At 49.1% G+C, this 18,621-nt stretch overlaps 2 protein-coding genes across 5 annotated transcripts in view; one reads left to right on the top strand and one right to left on the bottom strand.

Annotated features, from left to right (window-relative positions):
* Positions 1-3,232, top strand: part of IGF2BP2 (insulin like growth factor 2 mRNA binding protein 2) — a 104,132-nt gene extending 100,900 nt beyond the window's left edge. For both annotated transcript variants that reach the window (XM_048863175.2, XM_048863176.2), the window contains one exon: positions 1,498-3,232. In XM_048863175.2, coding sequence (XP_048719132.1) covers positions 1,498-1,593 — 96 coding nt within the window. In that variant the 3' untranslated portion in view covers positions 1,594-3,232. The remainder of the gene's footprint in view (positions 1-1,497) is intronic.
* Positions 3,233-12,499: 9,267 nt separating this feature from the next.
* The window catches only part of SENP2 (SUMO specific peptidase 2), a 50,270-nt gene continuing 44,148 nt past the window's right edge, over positions 12,500-18,621 (bottom strand). For 2 of the 3 annotated variants that reach the window (XM_048863748.2, XM_075132286.1), the window contains 6 exons: positions 17,800-17,931; positions 17,136-17,339; positions 16,932-17,011; positions 15,882-15,966; positions 13,860-13,955; positions 12,500-13,229 (listed from right to left, as the gene is read on the bottom strand). In XM_048863748.2, the coding sequence (XP_048719705.1) occupies positions 13,167-13,229; positions 13,860-13,955; positions 15,882-15,966; positions 16,932-17,011; positions 17,136-17,339; positions 17,800-17,931 (660 nt within the window). In that variant the 3' untranslated portion in view covers positions 12,500-13,166. The remainder of the gene's footprint in view (positions 13,230-13,859; positions 13,956-15,881; positions 15,967-16,931; positions 17,012-17,135; positions 17,340-17,799; positions 17,932-18,621) is intronic. The other variant, XM_075132287.1, reaches the window with a different exon arrangement.

Below are 18,621 nucleotides of genomic sequence, written 5' to 3'. Positions count from 1 at the left end.
AAGGGGCCTCATGAGCACCCACAAGTGCCTGCCGATGCCCAGTTTGTGAACTATTTGTGCTGCAAGAGCAAAGGGGGAGAGAATCTACCTGGTCATCGCAACGGGCAGCATCCAGCCTCTACTGACCGTCTCTATTCTAATGGCAGCCACTAGAGTCTTCCCTAAAGGCTAAATAGAAAGAGCATCCCCTGAGTCCTGCTCACCTGGCCATACATCACGGCACACCCTGGGATAGAAGAGTGGGGATATTTATTACCCAGGGTTTCAGAACTCAGTGCAGTGTTGACTTAACTGCTTCTCTCTAGGTGGTATCAGGAATTCATCAGTGGGGACACAGCTCCTCTGTCTGAAAAATGATTGGTACAAACAAAAGAACTTTTACCTAAAACTACTTTTTATTAGCTCTTAAGCGCACACACACACATGCTGTAGTGTAGCAGCAGGGTTAGCGCATCCCAAACATCTGTATTTACTCAAAGCGTGGACTGGTTTTGAGGAATCGGCTACCAGCCTTTCGGGTGCCCTCCTTCCGCCCAGCTGCTGGGGAATTTAGGTGCCAGCTCCTTGCCCAAAGGAAAGCTTCCTCGGGCTGCTCCAGAGTGTATCCTTTTGCCTAATCTTTTATAGCTAACTTAAACAAAGCACATTACTCATAGTGACTCCTGGTGGGTCACCATAGTAACCCCTAATTTCAGCAAACTATTCATTATTTCTCATCATCAAAACATTTCTAGTATTTCCAGTCATAACAATAAAACGTACGTGTCAGGGGCACTGAACCAAGGTCGATTCTCTAAACATGCCTCCCGTTCTCATGGCGCATTGACTCTCTGCCCCTTCCTCCTCTTCTGATTAGCAAACCACAAACATGCAGCTGCACAGCCTTGCCCTTCAGGGCCTAAGATTATTCCTAGCTCTGGGGCATTTGGTTTTCAGCGAGTGGTGGCTGGACACACAGGATGGTTGACTGCAGTACTGTCAAGTTCTGGGGTTACAGACTGGAATTTCAAATTATGGGGTCACAGGGAGTCAGGATTTAGCAGCCATTTGGTGGCGGACATGCTAGGCCCAGTAGAACCCTGCTTGGCTGTAGGCGCTGCCATGCCAGGCTTTATCACTGCAAGAGCCGTGACATACAGGGCGTGGGTAGGCCGCATGAGGGGCAGGCAGCACAGTCACAGCGCGGAAGTGACGGCACGGCCGGCACACGAGGGTTTGCTTCGTACAGCTGAGCCAGGGCACCGAGGGATGGAAATTCAGCCCCAGCCAGCCCAGCACTGAGCGCATTTCAAAACCCCATGCCCTGGGCAGCATTGCAGGCCAAGGCGGTTTGCAAACTCGCTGTGCATGCCCCACACAACCCCAGGCCTTACTCTCTCCTGCCCCAAGAGACACAGGCCTCTCTGCACCAGGTGGGGGCGCTGCACTGGGCCACTGGGTGCCACCCTGCCTGGCCCGTCTCTGCAGCTGTTTTTCTCTCTCTCGCTTTGCCCGTAGACTGCACAGCGCAAGATCAGGGAAATCGTACAGCAGGTGAAGCAGCAGGAGCAGAAACATGTTCAGGGAGCCCCTTCCCTACAGCGCAGCAAGTGAGGCTCCGACACGCCAGCCACCAACAACAGCTTGAATGTAGCCCTTCCAACACCTGCCAGAGCACCAGATCGGGGAGCCAACCAAAGACCCTCCTGAGGCATAAATGTCTGCCCGCGGCTGGGCTGTGCAGAGGACTCGCAGTGGGGAGGGGGAGGGTTCCAACCCACTCACACTGACGATGCCACACAGCAGGGGCTCCGCAGGCTCTTCCAGGCCACAGCCTCCATGTTCCTCTATTTACGAGCGCGACGCTATCCCTTTAGTTGGACTAACATAGGCGGAGATGGGGCAAACATCCCACTGACAGCTCTTTAGGACCCACTCTTTGTGCATGTGTGCACACACTAGATGAGAAGATTTTTACAGTGCATGGGCTGCAGTGCATGAGGTGGTACTCGCAGCATTAATATATTTTAGAATTAATATATCAGTAACTAAACTAACCGATTTCTTTTCTTTTTTTTAAAAAAAGGTAATTTTTTTTATTTTTTACTTGTTTTTTGAGGCTTTTTGTTTTACTGAAAAAGCAGGCTTTTTAAGACCTCTAAGGAAAGAAACGAGTCCACTTGGATATCTAATATAAAATAGACTGAAGATACTGCCAGCAGCAAAATTAAAAGAGGGTAAAAAGTGGCAATTTCCGTAAAGGCTTTAGGAAGAGCAGCGTTTGGATTCTCTGTCTGTGCCAACACAAGGGATACCGTCTCTTAGAAGAGGAATCTCTCTATATATCTCTGTCCAGCTCACATACCAGTTTCTCTTTGCTTCACAGATTCCACACTGGTTTTTGCATCCTGTCCTATTCCCTCCCTCTCTCTCTCTCTCTCTCTCTACCACCACATCAGCCGTGCTCTAAGTAACACACCACCGAAAACAAACACAAGAAACACCCAGCCACAACTTCCACTTTGGTTATCACCCAACCCAACCACAATGGTACTTATACGAGCATTTTTGCAAAAAAAGAAAGAAAGAAAGAAAAACAAGAAGCTTCAGCCCCTGTGGGGGGGGGGAATACTGCATCAGGATTGGAGAAAGGGGCTTCTTTCTTTCTTTTTATTTTTTAAATGGGGGGAGGGGAAGCAAAAATAACTTACAAGATGTTGTTGGCCCAGGGCATGGAAATTGCAATTTTTTTTTCTTTTTAAAGAAGAGAAAAGAAAAAAAACTACCTCAGGTGTTTTCGTACCTCAGCACCTTGCCCTCGTGTTTCCCTTTTAGAGATTTTGTATGCCTTGTAAAACTGATAGTTGGAGCATTTTTTTATTTTTTTAATAAAAATGAGTTGGAAAAAAATCTAGACCAAGTCAGCTGCCCAGCTGGAGAAGGTGCCGGCCCGCGTGTGCAACGGCAGCTCTGTATTATCTTTCTGCTAGCTGAGAGCCGATGGCCTTTCCTTTGGAGAAACCTTGAAAATGTTCTTAGAAACAAACTTGACAAAAAGACAACCCGAGAGAGAAAGGATTGAAGAAGAAGAACTGAGTTTTGATAGGGCACACGCTATTAGAGTTTTCTACGCTAAAGGATGACCATGTACTGGTTTACGTGAACATACCATTGTACCAACAGACTGCAATGCCAGTTTCCTCTACTGCAAACAGTGTTCTGTGAAAAAAAGAAATATATCCAGCTAACAAGAGCCTCACCTTGGTATTTATTTTCATTTAATGTCACAGAATTGACTAGGGCTGTAAGGGCTGAGAAGCCTTGGCTGCAGCCTGGCTGAAGGGTGGGCAGTGGGTGGGCTATAAAAGGCCCTAGTCGCGCCCTAGAGCCACAGCCAGACCACCATTGGGTCCACCGGGAGCTGTGTAAAGCAGTGAATAGCCCTAAAAGAGGGGACATGGCAACATTACTCGGAGGACATATAAAAGTGGGAGAAATTGGCAGCTGTCCCAAAGCAATTTGATCATGGGGGAGGCTTCAAATCAAGAGCAAAACTAGCAACAAGCAGTAAAGGCCATCGGGCCAATCCTTGGGGGATCATGCATGTGTGATTCAGGCCAGCGGCATGGACACGAAGGTGTCCTTCAGCAGGCAGGTGCAAACACCAGGCCACTTGCACTAGACCAGCGGTCTCCTTGCTACGCTGCTGCAGCCAGGCTGGTTATGGGCACCTCTCCAAGGCTGTGATATGCCTTTTCTCGCTCCACCTTCTGTCCCAGTCCCAGCTCCATTTAAATCCTGCCAGAACAGGCAATGGAGCAATGCCCCGGCACATACCTCACTACAGATCGGATGTCTCAGGCTCACTCCCGTGCCTTTGCTGCTAGCCATGGGACCAGGAGATAATGGTCCCCTTCCCAGGGGTAGCACGGACCCTAAGCCACCTTCCTACTTTCTGCTCTGCAGCTGGATCCCAGGGGCACCCTCTCTACCCTCCCCATCCCCACACTGTGGAGGCCCTGTGCTGCAGCCACCACTCTGGGGCTGACAGCTGGTGCAGACTCCTTGGAGGCTCTTGGGGCCCCTGAGTTGGCTAGGTGAGATGCTGTTTAGTGATGTGAGGCAGTTTCTCCTCCTGACGGGCTGAGCATGCTGCTTTCAGGCCCAACCAATGCAGGGCCCAAGATCTAGGGCCCCAAACCTCTCGGCTGTGGCTCTCCTTGGGATGGCTATGGTGGAGCTGGGGTGTAAAGTCCAGCTTGGGCAGCCATACTCTGATCGAGGGAGGGCACCTAGAATAGCAGTGTAATCACAGCAGCATGAGCAGCAGGCCGGGTTAGCCACCACAACTCAAGTACGCCCCCTCCCCATGCAGAACCCTGCGTAGGGCATGGCTAGCCCTGCCTATGCCACAGCGGCGACACTGCTAGTGTGGGTATGTCTACCTGAGCTACCATACATCCCCAGCTCCAGTGCAGCCACGGTCTATGGAAAGACACATGCGGCCAGAGCAATAGGTGGCCTAGACACAACGAGTACAAAGTACTTTACGCTGGCTGGTAAGAAGCAGCCCCATTTTGTGGCTGGGGACACTGTTGCAGAGATGAAGTGACTGGCTCAAGTCAGCAGTGAGTGATGTGGGAATAGAAAGCAGGTTTCCTACTCGACTACTCCTCCCCAATGGCTGCCCAAGGAACAGGCTAGCACCAAAAAACATCAAGTAGGAGTAACCAAATACTGATTTCTAAAGCCAATGAGCTTAATTCAATGGCTTTTTAAGACACTTCACTCACGGTTTTGCTGGGTTTACAGTTACCAGCGCTAGTGACGAGTGAAATGCTGCTGGGACAAAGCAGTGTTCAGTGTGTGTATAAGAGGAAGACAAACAGGTGAGGGGTTGCCCTGTGCCACGGTGCAGCTGTGAGCATTGACTGCCTAAGGCCAAGCGCTAGCATCACTCTTTAGCCATTACATTTGTGCCCCTACCCCGGTGCTTCTGTGCTGCTAGTCAGCACTGGGGCAGGTCATGCTGGGCAGACCATGGGGGGGCGTGACAGGGAGGGCTGGCCTTAGGGAAAATAGCATCCCGGGTGAACTTGTATTTTGGTGCCCCCTGGTCCCTGCAGGTGCACTCTCCACATTGCCCCGTGGGGTCCCTACCCCCCCCCTTTTCCCCCACCCCTTGCATTGTACCCCTGCCCACCCCTCCTGTGTCCTAAGCCCTGCCCCCGCCCCACATCCCCTAATCCCTCAGCTTCTCCCCACGGCCCATGTGGGGAAACTGACCTGGATGCAGGGAACAGCTGGCGTTGCTGCTCAATCCCCCCCTCCCTACCACTGCTCTGCGCACCCCCTAAGGTGTGGGGAGGGGTGAACGAGGAGCACCGTCAGGGTTCCCTGCATCAAGGTCACTTTCCCTGGGCCCATAAGGGGAGGGCAGAGCACAGCAGCACATCCCCAGTGGGGAAAGTATTCTGGAGGCACAGGGCACTTGGTGCTCCTTGCAGCGCCTGTGAGGGCATGGGGGGAACAGCAGTACCTGTGCGGCGCTGCGTGCCCCCTCCATTCCTCTGCCAGGAGGAAGCAGGGAGACATCTGCCCCCAAGGTGCTTCCCTGCCAGCCGGGAGCAGTTTCTAACACTACACCAGCAGCGCGCACCTCTGCACTGCCGCATGGCACCACCCCCCCAGCCCCCCGGGCAGTCATCCATGTGGCCCACCTCCTGAGGCCAGCCCAACCCACAGGCTAGTCCGCAGTAGGCCAGGTCAGACCCTGGGGTGGAGAGATGACACACTGAGCTGTGCTGTGCTAATGTAAGGCACAGTTTCAATTGAGACCTGGTGAATGTCGCTTAGGAACAGGTTTAATTAAGCCTCGCTTAACATGAGCTAAGCATGACTATGCAGGGGCCTGCCCAGTTCAATTACACCAAAGCCAACTAGGGTGCAGATAAGGTTGCCAGGTATCCAGTTTTTCGACCAGACCACCCCGTGAAAAAGGGACACTGGTGGCTACGGTCACCCCTGCTGACCGGGCTACTAAAAGCCCACCTGTTGGTGCAGCGGCAGCAAGGCAGGCTGCCTGCCTGCCCTGGCGCTGTGCAGCTCCCAGAAGCAGCTCGCATGTCTGGCTCCTAGGTGCAGGGGTTCCACGTGCTGCCCCTGCCCGGAGCGCTGGCTCCTCAGCTCCCACTGGCCAGGAATCACAGCCAATGGGAGCTGCAGGGGGCAGTGCCTACGAGCAGGGCAGCACACAGAGCCCTCTGCTCCCTCCACCTAGGAGGCAGACATGCTGGCCGCTTCCGGGAGCTGACGACGGTAAGCGCTGCCCAGCTGGAGCCTGCACCCTCGCCTGCTGCCCAACTCCCTGCCCCAGCCCCTCTGGCACCCAAACTCCCTCACAAACCCTGCACTCTGAACCCCCCCATCTCAGCCCTGAGCCCCTCGCCTGCACCCCAAAACCCTCATCCCCACACCAGAGCCTGCACCCCCATCCCCTCCCGCACCCCTAGCCCTGAGCCCCCTCCCACATGCCGAACTGCTTGGCTCCAGCCCTGAGCTGCTTCCTGCACCCCCAACCCTTCATCCCTGGCCCCAGAGCCCACGCCCCAACCCCCTGCTCCAGCTCTTAATCCCCTCCTGCATTCTGAACCCTTTGGCCCCAGCCCTGAGTCCCCTCCTATACCCCAAACCCCTATTCCCAACCCCCCTGCTCCTGCCCTGAGCACCCTCCTGCACCTCAAACCTCTCATCCCTGGCCCCACCCCAACTCCCTGCCCAGCCCAGAGCCCCCTCTGCACCCTGAACCCCTCATTTTTCTTCAAGTGCTTGCTCATGTCACTTCCATTCTAGGTGTGTGCACGCCCCCGTCCACTCAGATTTTTGCCTAGCAGAATCAGCTGTGGTGCCCTCTGCAGTGGTGCACTCATGCGGTGGTCCATTAGGCACTGCTGGCCCTACACCTTCTCGCTTCCTTCTTACCACCATGACAGCTGGGCAGAGCACTTTGTCTTGCATCCCAAAAGTGTTAGCAGCTCTTAACGGTCCATCATTATGCCGTTTGTATATAGTTCTTAGGTACTTAGTGAGCCAATTTAATTAAGGGCATGTCTACACTATGAAATTAGGTTGATTTTTAGAAATCCATTTTATACAGTCGATTCTGTGGGTCCCACTAAGCGCATTAAGTCGGTGGAGTGCGTCCTCACTACCGTGGCTAGCATCGACTTACAGAGTGGTGCACTGTGGGTAGCTATCCCACAGTTCCCACAACCTCTGCTGCCCATTGGAATTCTGGGTTTAAGCTCCCAATGCCTGATGGGGCAAACACATTGTTGGGGGTGGTTTTGGGTACATATCGTCAGGCCCCCCCTCCCTCCGTTAAAGCAACGGCAAACAATCGTTTGACACCTTTTTTTCCTGGGTTACCCATGCAGAAGCCATACTACAGCAAGCATGGAACCCGCTCAGCTCACTGTCACCGTACATCTCCTGGGTGCTGCTGGCAGACGCAGTACTGCAGTGCTACACAGCAGCAGCTCCTTGCCTTTGTGACAGATGGTGCGGTAGGACTGATAGCCGTTGTATGTCTCCTGGTAGACCTCGGTGAGATCCATCAGGGGCGCCTGGACAGACATGGCTATTCTCTTCTTAGAGCACCGAATGGGAGTGACTCCAGGTCATTCTCTTTTCAGTTTCATCTCATGGAGATTCAGTCCTTCCTGGACTATCATGTGAACTGGAAGCTTCTGCCTCAGGCTGCTCTCCCAGCTCGCAGCACCACACAATCACACCTACCCCAGCCTACCCCTTGCTCCCATGGCTCATGAAGCCTGGACAGTGGTAAGGAGCAGTTCAACTATAGGCTGAGCAAGTGCAGAAAGGTGGTAGAATGTGCCTTTGGACGTTTAAAAGCTCGCTGGTGCTGTTTGCTGACTAGGTCAGACCTCAGCGCAACCAACATTCCCATTGTTATTGCTGCTTGCTGTGTGCTCCATAATATCTGTGAGAGTAAGGGGGAGATATTTATGGCACGGTGGGAGGTCAAGACAAATCGCCTGGTGTCCGATTTTGAGCAGCCAGACACCAGGGCGATTAGAAGAGCACAGTAAGATACGCTGCACATCAGAGAGGCTTTGAAAACCAGTTTCATGACTGGCAAGGCTTCGGTATGACAACTGTGTGTGTTTCTCCTTGATGCAAAACCGCCCCCTTTGTTGATTTTTATTCCCTGTAAGCCAGCCACCCTCCCCCTTTGAAATAAGGTAACTATTGTTTTGAAACCCTGCATTCTTTCTCTAATTAATTAAAAAAAAAAAAGAGAGAGATATAATGGACAAGGGGTAGCCCGTGTGGGGTGCAGGAGGAGGGAAGGACAAGGCCACATTCATTTTTAGTGTAGCTACAATAAGTAAACTGTTTGAATGACAGCCTTCTGTTGCTTGGTTGCATCCGCTGCAGTGGAGTGGCTGCGTGCCCAGAGCCCCCCCCCCCCCGCCCCACGTTCTTGGGCGGCTGGATGAGGAGGATCTGGAACATGGCGAGGAGGGCAGACGGTTATACAATGGATGCTGCGGGGGTCTGTGCTCTTGTTGGATTTCCTGCAGCTCCAGCAGACTGTTCTTCATGTCCGTTTGCTCCCCCATTAGCCTCAGCATTGCGTCCTGTCTCCGCTCTTCACGCTTACTTAATTCTTTCCTGGCCTCTGCCACTGAATGCCTCCATGCATTAAGCTGTGCCCTATCAGTGCACGAGGACTGCATGAGCTCAGAAAACATGTCACAAGTGCGTTTTTTTCACCTTCTAATCTGCGACAACCCCAGGGACGGAGGTGATGGAGGAGCGTAGAAACATTCTACACTCTACAATTCTGGGGTGACTGCATGGTCACCTGTGCTGCTGAGCTCGCCAGGCTGACTAAACAGAGAATGAAATTCAAAAGTTCCCGGGACTTTTCCTGTGTACCTGGCTAGTGCATCAGAGTTCAAAGTGCTGTCCAGAGTGGTCACAATGGCACTCTAGGATAGCTCCCGGAGGCCAATAGTGTTGATTTACATCCCCACTACCCCCAATTTGACCCAGCAAGGTTGATTTTAGCGCTACTCCTCTTGTCAGGGATTTTAAGAGCCCTTTAGGTCAACGGAACAGGGTTGGTTGTATAGACGTAGTCATTTTTATATCGACCTAACCCTGTAGCATAGACCAGGGCTAAGCGTTAGTTTAGTGGTTAGAGTCCTGGCTGGGACTTTGCCCTGGAGCAGCGCTTCAAGCTGTGTTCCTTATGCAACAGGCCAATGCCTATCAGTGATCTCCACAGCAGCTGTTTGAAGAGCTTGAGATAATCCCATATAAAGGACAAGTGCAGATTTGCAAAAACTTTCATCCCAGAACCCAAAAGAAGAGGGACTTGTGCCTGAGAGCCCTCCTGATGGAGGCTGCGCTGTGCCCAGTATCGAAGCCCTCTGCTCCTAGTGCCTCGGCATCAGTGCAGAGTGCCCTCACCAGTGCCCAAGAATCAACTGAAGAAAAGGATTTCCTGGTACCATCCAAGGAGGAGAAGGGGGTGCTAAGCAAAGGACCTAGTTCAGGCCACCTGCCTGCCCCAGAGATACAGGGGAATACTGCTACAAATAGACCCCCTACTCCAGCCAGGGATCTTCCTCTGGCTCCTGGGGGTGGTAGGAGCTGGAATCCTCCATGGGGACCTTCATCGCCCAAGCCAGTCCACGTGACCAAAAACCTGGTAGGCCTGCCAGCACCACAGGGTCCAAGGGCAAGTCGGGCAGGGGAATACCCTTGGTCTCCGGAGAACAGGCGTTCTTCCCCCTCCCCACAGCCTAGGACACCGGTTCTGCAAACTTAGTCACTGGCTAGAAGGCCCAGGTCCCTGGCACTGCGCTCTCCTTCCGCCAGGCATAGATTGCTGGAATCAAGGCAGCGGACCCCACACTCCCGCTACCAGCCAGCCTCCCACCTAAGATCACCTTAGCACAGATCCCCATCACCCAGGCAGTCTCTTAGGCACCGGTGCCCAACGATACAGGACCACCCACTGTCACAGCACCGCTCTCTGCAGGCCCAGTACTGCTTGAGGGACAGGTGGCAATCACTTGCCTGTAGACATTGGTCTCTGACCAGGCTTAGTTCCGTGCACCCCAGTTCCATTTCACCCACACCAGGGTCCCCCATTCTCTACCCACACCCAGCTCAGTCTAAACCCTATCCCCACCATGCAAGTGGGCTCTGTGTGCCCTTCTGTCCCTCTCCCTTACCCCCCCCCATACCAGGGTCCCCTGTCTCCCCTCTGCCGCTTTGTTTGTCTCAACCCCCTCTTGGCCCCCCAAGCCCATTCTCTTCTTTCAGGCACCTGCTGGTGTTCTGGTCCCTGAAGCTGCACCCATTCCCAGCCCGTTTGGAAGTGAGCTGCTGCAGTATTCAAAACATTCAGTGGTTGAGCCAGCCAGAGCATTGAGGTGTGTGTCCGACCAAAACCAGGGTGGCCGAGACTCACTCACACAGCCTGGTGGCTTCAAGACATAAGCAACTCCTGGACAGCTGTGTCTGCCACCAACCTGCATCCTCTGCGCCTGTGCTAGCCCCCAGCAGTCAGTGGGGAGGCGGTGCCCAAGCAGCTTGAGCTGTGACCTGCCCTCGAGCCCACATGATAACGACGAGCAGTAAGAGTAAGATTTCTGTCATGGGTACTTTTAGTAAAAGTCACGCACACATCATGGGCAACAAACAAAACGCCACAGAAGCCCAGGCCCTGGTCATGACTTACTAAAAAATACCTGCTATGAACAGGCTGAGGCCTGGTAGCTGCTGACCAGGGAACTGTACAGCCTGGAAGTACCCCAGTCAGAAGGCGGGAGAGGTGTATCTCCACGCAGGAGAGTTGAGAGCCAGAAACCTGAGTGGGTGCCCTTGCTGAACCACTGAGGGGCAATACATATACAGGTGTCCTCCCTGTGACTCATGTTATAAATGGGAACTGGTTCACTTCTTTCCCATCACTCTTTGCCCTTGACACCTGGAAGTGCAGATAATGTACTGCTCTTCCCTTCATTTTTTCTGTAGCTGAGCAGAAAGGGGGCTCAGAAAAGAACACAGAAGAGACAAAAATAAATCAGCACCCCAGGCTCCAACATAGAGAACAACAACTCATGGCAAAGTCAAACTCTTCCAACAGCAGCAGGGCGCTCTCCTGCTCCCACATATCAGCCACCTCTGTCTCTGGACATCCATGGCCTTTCCTGGCCTGGTTTGAAACAAGGCTGACATTTCAGGTGGCAACAGCACTGAGCAGTTTTCCGGACATTGAATGAGATAACAGCATAGCTTCCCTATGTCAGTCTTCACCATGTGCATGAGGCTGCGACGAAACCAGTGTCTGGGCTGATTAAAAGGATTAGGATTATATTGTTCAGAAAGGGAAGGAAATGGCAGCATCTAAGATTCATGGGGGGGGAGGTCTCGGAGAACAATTACAAGCTAGAGACAGCAAGTAGGAACAGGCTTTTCACAGACCTCTGCAGCATAAGGCTCTGAGAGGCATCAACTCACTGCAGCGGCCCCTCACAAATAGCTGCAGGCTGGAGATGAATACAGCCATACAATAGCGCAGAGGTGGGAACCGACCTATTCGTCTCACTGGCTGTTCTTCTCACAAAGCTCATGGGTACAGGGAGAAATTTACTGGTACAGTTACACAGCTAGAACATCCCCTGGGCCAGAATTCTTTTGTCCAATGTAGCTTATCCCACTCTCTGAGCCAGGAGTGTCCACACGAGTTGGAGCTGTAAAGTGCCACATGTAAGTAAGTCAACTCTAGCCCATCTCTGTTGGGGAATAGCAATTTTCAAGAAAATCTCACAGCACCTATGGGTTTTAGAGCCCTTTGAATATTAACACTGAGGGGAGCTTTATCTGAGGAATCATTGGACCACATGACCCCAAACTTGCACCCAGGGCTCAGCTGGGGATAGGATTTTATCAGAGATCACAGAAATCATGAAGTTGAATAAAGCAATTAATGGCTTGTCTACACTGCCCCATCTGGACTATGTGGGGTGTGATGTGTGGAACGCACCAGTGTGTTGTGCTCCGACTTCTCCAGGTGGGCCCTGCTGGCATGCACTCAAATGTTCTTTATTGCACACTGATGTAGTCCTGTTTGAAGGAGCCTGTGGCAAGTGAGGAACTGAACCCAGCCTCTCAAGTCTCAGGTTAATACCTTAACCACTGGGCCATTCTTCCTCTCATCCCTCATCTCTTCCTCCCTGCTTTTAACATTCAACCCCTGCTGAATAATTTAAAGACCACTGCTGACACAGGGTATTCAGCCACCTCAATTCTTATATTCTTCATCTTAAACTCTTCCAGACCTCCTAACGGAATATCAAATTCATGTTTTAGTTTCCAGCTCACTTTCTTTCCTATGCGAAAATATTTTTAAAAAGAAACTGAAAAATTTACTCTGGTTCTCTTCCTGCAGGTTTTAGTTCAGAAAAGAACCCTTCCATAAGTTACAGCACACTTTCATTTTAATAAAGAAAAATAAATATTCATTTTCACATGGGAATCTCCTGAAACAAATACTGAACCCCACTACAGGGGCTTCACTATGGATTTGTTACAAATCAAAACATAAATGCCTTGCTCCTAGGGTCTTTACAAATCCAGTTTTAGGAATCAAGTGGAGTCTTCTACAGTCCAGAAGCAGAGCAAACCTCTCCTGGAACCAGTATCTAAACTCGTCGTCCCTGTGAAGGTGATTTCAGACAGTGACTGTTCTACAGTTGCATAGGATACTTCCGTGCACCAGCCAGAGTTTGCGCCACAGTTCCAATGGTTGCAGTGAAGCACTAGAAGTTGCCAGTCTTCAGCAACATGAACTGATGCAGTTTGTTTGGGATCTGCTCTTAACCCTCCACTCCAGTCCCTTAGGAGTCACAGCTCAGAGGCTGCAGAGATCTCTCTGCTTTGCAGTTAGGATGCGTTAGCATATTCCAAACAAATGTAATTCTCTGGAGTGGACAAAACCACAGCTTTACAGCCTACTCCTATGAGAGGAAGCTGTTAGCCCAGGTACCTTTTGAAATAAGGCATTCAAACAAATTAGTTAAGCTAAGAACTAATTGTTACTACGTGGTAGATCATAGTATCACTGAGTATCTCTCAGTCTGGGGTCACAGCAGCTGTTGATGAAGTATCTCCCATACCATCTTTTTGCGGAAATGAGGCATGTGGTGCTAAAAGAAAAAACAACCCTCTATTAAACACTAAACCAGAGTAAAGGGTGTCAGAATAAGCATATTTGCCCACATTCTGTAGGCACTGACCAGAACAGTCAGTGTTCAACATTTGCCACAGTTCCCATGCAATGGTTATTTGATACCACAACTTTGCCCTACACTAAGGCACAGAAAATGAAATGCTCTGGCAAATGCTGACTTTAATGAAAAATGTGAATGTCATGACAGAATCTGCACGTCCTTTAAGAAAAGCCCAATGCAGCTGAAAACAGCCAATATTTTAACCTGTGAAAAAGCTATTTGGAAAGGAACCTTGAAGACACCATCACTAAGGTCAAGCCTACTATCACAAACAGCTCCAGTCCCCTGCACCGGAGGACTGAGACATGATGCTTGGCAAATGGACATAAGCAAAGGCAGGGAACGCAGCTCACAGGGCTGGGAGGGCTCACTTGTCAGTACAGACAGTAGCACTTGGAGGCACTAGCCAAGATCAGGGCCCATGGGGGTAGGTGTTGCGTAACTAGTGAGGGATGAGCTTACAATTCAACTAGAGGAGTCAGATTACAGGGAAAACATGCACAAAGCCTGGATGCGCCACAGGTCAGTTTTGAAAGCTTTGCTCACCTGAGTGAAAGTGATTGGTTTGTCTCTGGAGATATAGTCTGCATATTTACAGGTAAACATCCCGCAGTCACTTCCATTCAGCTGCTGTGGAATTTCCTACAAGTGAGCAGTGGGAGAAGGTTGCATGTTAGTCCCTTCACCTTGCTTTAAAGATGCCTTTCTTCTTATGAGATATGCAATGCATTATCTTCAGTACTGTGTATCAGCATTTTAATGAGCCACTTGTGTCCTCCACTCCAGGAAATAAGCTTTAACACCTCCTCCCAAACCACACAACTACAGCTGCACCATGTTCCATTTGCTGGTAGAGAGCATCCCTGTCCTTCACCTGTCAAATCTTCAGAATGCACACTTTCCAGGCCCAGGATGTCTTTACCTACGTGTGTACAATGGGCCCCAGTGGGGCTTTTAACACTGCTTACTAGAAAGAATATAGATTCCCTCACGCCTGAGTTAGTGCTTCCTGCAAGTGATGGAGGGGAGGAGGGAATTCCCATTCTGTACAATGAGAGCTACTAAAAGGAAAAGTTTTGCCTTTGACAATACATGAACAGCTCTCATTGATCCTAGTGGAAGTTGCATGCAAGAGAATTTAGCTCTGACCTTTAATTCCCTCCCCACAAGGTACTGACTACAAATCAGAACTGTCAATGTCAGCTTGTTCTCCAGTGACCCAGGGCAAGACAACTCCAACTACACAGGGAAGGACTAACACATGGGATCTATTACATGAATTACTACTGCCTGAGCACAAAGCAACAGGAGTGATTCACCTGCAGCTGGAGTTCACAGCTCCACAGGCATCCGAAGAGTTCCTCTTAACTGAATGTGACAAAGCCCCTGCAAAGCTCTGAGAACTGGGGAAGAGCAATTCCCGCTCACAACAGGCAGGGCATGTTCTATGTGAGGCTGTGGCCTCCTCCCCCCTCAACACCTTCAATTTTTTGTTTCTTCTTCCGAACCCAATCTAGATGGTGACACAGTGAGGGGTGGAGGAACTCTACAGACAAAGCTATTTGGAGACCATGACAGAACAGAGACTTTGAGAAGACTCTAGGTTGAGCGTGGACAAGAGCAGTAATTTGAAACACTCTTTGTTGGAGGAAAGAGGAGTCTCTCAAACAGCACATAAAAAGCTACCTACCATCATTTTTTTTTTTTTAATTTGCACTACTATCCTAACCCTAATAATCACCAAAAGTTCAAAGCCAGATTCACAGCTGCAGTCCACGAAATACAGTTAGTGCATGTACAAAAGATCAACTACTGTACATAGTTCCTGTACAGGAATCGTTGACATCTTTCACGCATCAGCATAAGCCTTAAAAGAATGAAGGTAAAGGCCATGTCTACACTTACAAGCTTACACTGGCACTGCTCTACTGATACAGCTGTGCTGCAGTCAGAGTGCTCGTGTAGCCGCTTAATGCCAAAGGAAGAGAGCTCTCCCGGCGACGACATAAAACCAGCTCAACGAGAGGCAGGAGCTATGTCAGCAGGAGAGCATCTCCCACTGACAGCGCTGTGCACACCAGTACTTATGCCAGCAAAACTAATGTCACTATAGGAAGGGTTCTCCCCCCCGCAACCCACACACCATTGAGCAATAAAAGTTTTGCTGACATAAGTGCTAGTCTAGACATGGCCTTTGTCCTAGTAAGGAATAATGGCGTTTGAGAGACACATTAGATATTTTTCTTGGACACAGCACCAGCTTGTTGGACCAAAGGAAGAAAGCTGGATGGATGTTCCAAGGACTCCAGTCCACTCCAGATTGCTAGCATTTTTTTCACATCTAAACGGAGTCAGGAAAGAAGCAGAGACAAGGCCAGTCGAGTAAAGAAGACACTGCTAAAGAGTCCATCACAACATTGTTTCGGTATCCAGTTTGGGCTGCTGTATTATGGGCACTAGAGAAAGCCCACAAACAGTCATTCAAAACTTAGAATTGTCTCTCTTGAAGGCTTTTATGGTTTTGGGCTACAGTACATGGATCAGACTCAAAACACTCTGTTCACATACATGTGATTTCATGCTGTAAAGTGTCCACTCTGAAGGATCAATATCTAGGTTCCTCTTGGTTTTGCTTTCTTCCTGAAGATATTGGCTGTTCAACAAAAACAAAACAAAAAAGAGGTATCAGACTTTTCTAAACAAATGTCTTCATATTTTAGGCCAATAGTCTGTAAAGTTGCCTGACAAGGTCTTCACTAATTATGCACCAATGACCCGAAGTACCAGGAAGGAGGATTATAGGATATAATCATACCATGCTGAAGGTAAACCCACATTTGTTTAAGAACTATTCACATTACTTAAGAGATTTTAGATCAGAAGTTAGAGACTTTACAGGTAATGCTGCAGCCATGGCATTGCCAGAAAAAGTGAGGCCCATGAGAGACTGGTAGTGATTCACATAGACCCTTACCTCAGAAGTTAATCTCCAACAGAGGTGGGGAAGGGAAGAAGGGGAAGTACAGGGTGATTTTATGTAACATGAAACATGAGTATTGGTGTAATAGAAGAGTCAGTGCCAAACGAACTACAGCATTCACTCAACATACTGAAAGGAGGATTATTATTTACATAAAAATTAACTCAAATATCTCCAATAGAACATACAAGAGGATTGTGTGTGCAATGTAATTTGGTGGGTTACTTAAGAGCTGCAAAAAAAAGGTAGAAGAGCTAGAAAGTAAGGGATCTCTCACTGGTAATAGAGGATGTCAATATCCCCTAGGAAGGAGTTCAGGTCCTATGAAGTGTGTTGAGGTTAATGTTCTTAAAGAGGAATGGACTTTGTCTTTCTATTTGCATGAGAGCTTTAACGGGTCACTCAATGATGGTTCATTCATAAGACATACTCAAATGTCTCTGGAAGGACAGAATATAATTAACAGCTGGATGATGTTACAATTTGCACATTACTGGCAGTGACTAGTTTGGGAAGAGATTCTTGTCCATTACGGGGTAAGTCTTTGCTATGTAAATCACATTTTCCAGTGAGTGATTGTGGAAAATCCTTCCACTGTGTGTGAAATGCAGTAATATATTCACTAAGCATCTACTTACAGCAAAATCTCACAGATACTGTGGCCTCTTTGTCCCATCGAGTCAAAGTATTTGATGGTCTTTCTTCTGACATCTATTACCTGTTATTGAAAGACAGGCATTGGTGCAACAGCCATAGCAAAGACTCCCTGCTGCCTACAGAGCAAGCCTTTTCTAGGTTTTTCCTTTCCCTTCCAACTCCAAAGATGGGCCAATTTGACTCACCACTAATCCCCAGTGTACCCTCAGGTGAATGGGCACAAAGATGAGGTCTTGCTTGAAGAGATCCACACCTTTGGTCCATCTTTTTACTGCCTGGTAACCCCCAGAAATTAGTTTGGGGTAGAAGAAAGTACTGAAAGCATGAAGCACTGGAAATCCCTGCTGCTTATTTCTCTCCACCAGAAGATTCATGTAGAAATTAATTACCTATATAATAGAGAGAGTAGAGTTCAGAGAGTGAAGGAGACACACTCATATTTGTCTGTTAAAGTTAAACAGACTTTATCTGCTGGACTCTTCAGAATTTTCAGTCTAAAAGACCACACTGACTTCAACTCAAGTTCTAAGACTCCTGTACTAACTTCCTTCCTTCGAGTCCTGTGTTAAAAAACACTTATTTCACCCACTCCCCAAAGTCAAATCTGATCTTAAGTTACTGCTAACTCTCGAAAGCAGCATAATATAGGGATAGAGATATTTTCAGGAGTATTGTTCCCTCTTAAAGGCCCAGCTTTCAGAACCCTATGGATATTCCTGTAGGAACTGAGGCGTGGATCAGAAAATTAGGCCTGTCAGCAGCTAAAATGTCAGAAAGTTGGGGGCACATTTTAATACATATGCATGCAGAACACAAAACAAACAAACATTCCTACTGGATTAATTTTACCTCATCGTTGAGCCAGTGATGGTTCCTCAACGTCTGGATATCCCCACGGGTGACCTTTAATTTAAAGGCGCTGCTCAAGATCTCACCCTCCTGGCCATGGCCTAATGCATTAGTGATTTCTCTTTCCATGTCCTGAAATGAGCAATTCACAATGTGACTAGCGAGAAAGTCCTGAACTAGGGTGTATGCTGAGCAGGCCAACTGGTGCATCATACTAAGTTGAAAAAGGTATTTAAGTGAAATCCAGTAGAGGATTAAGCCTGCTAAAGGAGGAAGAGCTTGACCCTACAGTGCCACCTGGGGGGGAGGGGGGGGGGCAAGAATACCAGTGTTAGTTTTAGAGCAGAGGATTGTTAGCTTTAGTAGCTTTTCCTGTTAAGTTTGTACATTAAGGTACTACACACAGATGCCTGCACTTCATTATATTTACTTGGATGGTTACATTTTGAAGCACCATTTAAAATAGCTTAAGTCATTTTGATTTATCAGATTACCCCAGCTCAGAACCATGGGTATGTTTACACTGGCTCTGGTTTGGAAGTTCAATCATTTTCTTAAGGATTAAAAGGGATAATGGGAGTTTAAGAGGCTTGAGATAATTCAATAAACACTAAAACCAGTACTGCAAGTGTTTCACAGTCAATCAATGCAGTTAAGTCAGAATAAGAAATAGGTAGCATGCAGAAATAGAAAAACGCAGAACATGCACATCAGCAGACAACAGAGCACAGCGGAAGAAAGGACAATAAAAAGATAGTTTCAAAGAGAAAACCACCTGTCCCCCATGCACTATTGTAGCCCTTGTGATCACCAGAAGTCAGC

The sequence above is a fragment of the Caretta caretta genome, chromosome 9, assembly GCF_965140235.1.
Source record: "Caretta caretta isolate rCarCar2 chromosome 9, rCarCar1.hap1, whole genome shotgun sequence".
Taxonomy (NCBI): Eukaryota; Metazoa; Chordata; order Testudines; family Cheloniidae; genus Caretta; species Caretta caretta.
Note: the sequence above shows the minus strand (reverse complement) of the source record. Positions and strands in the feature narration are given on the sequence as shown.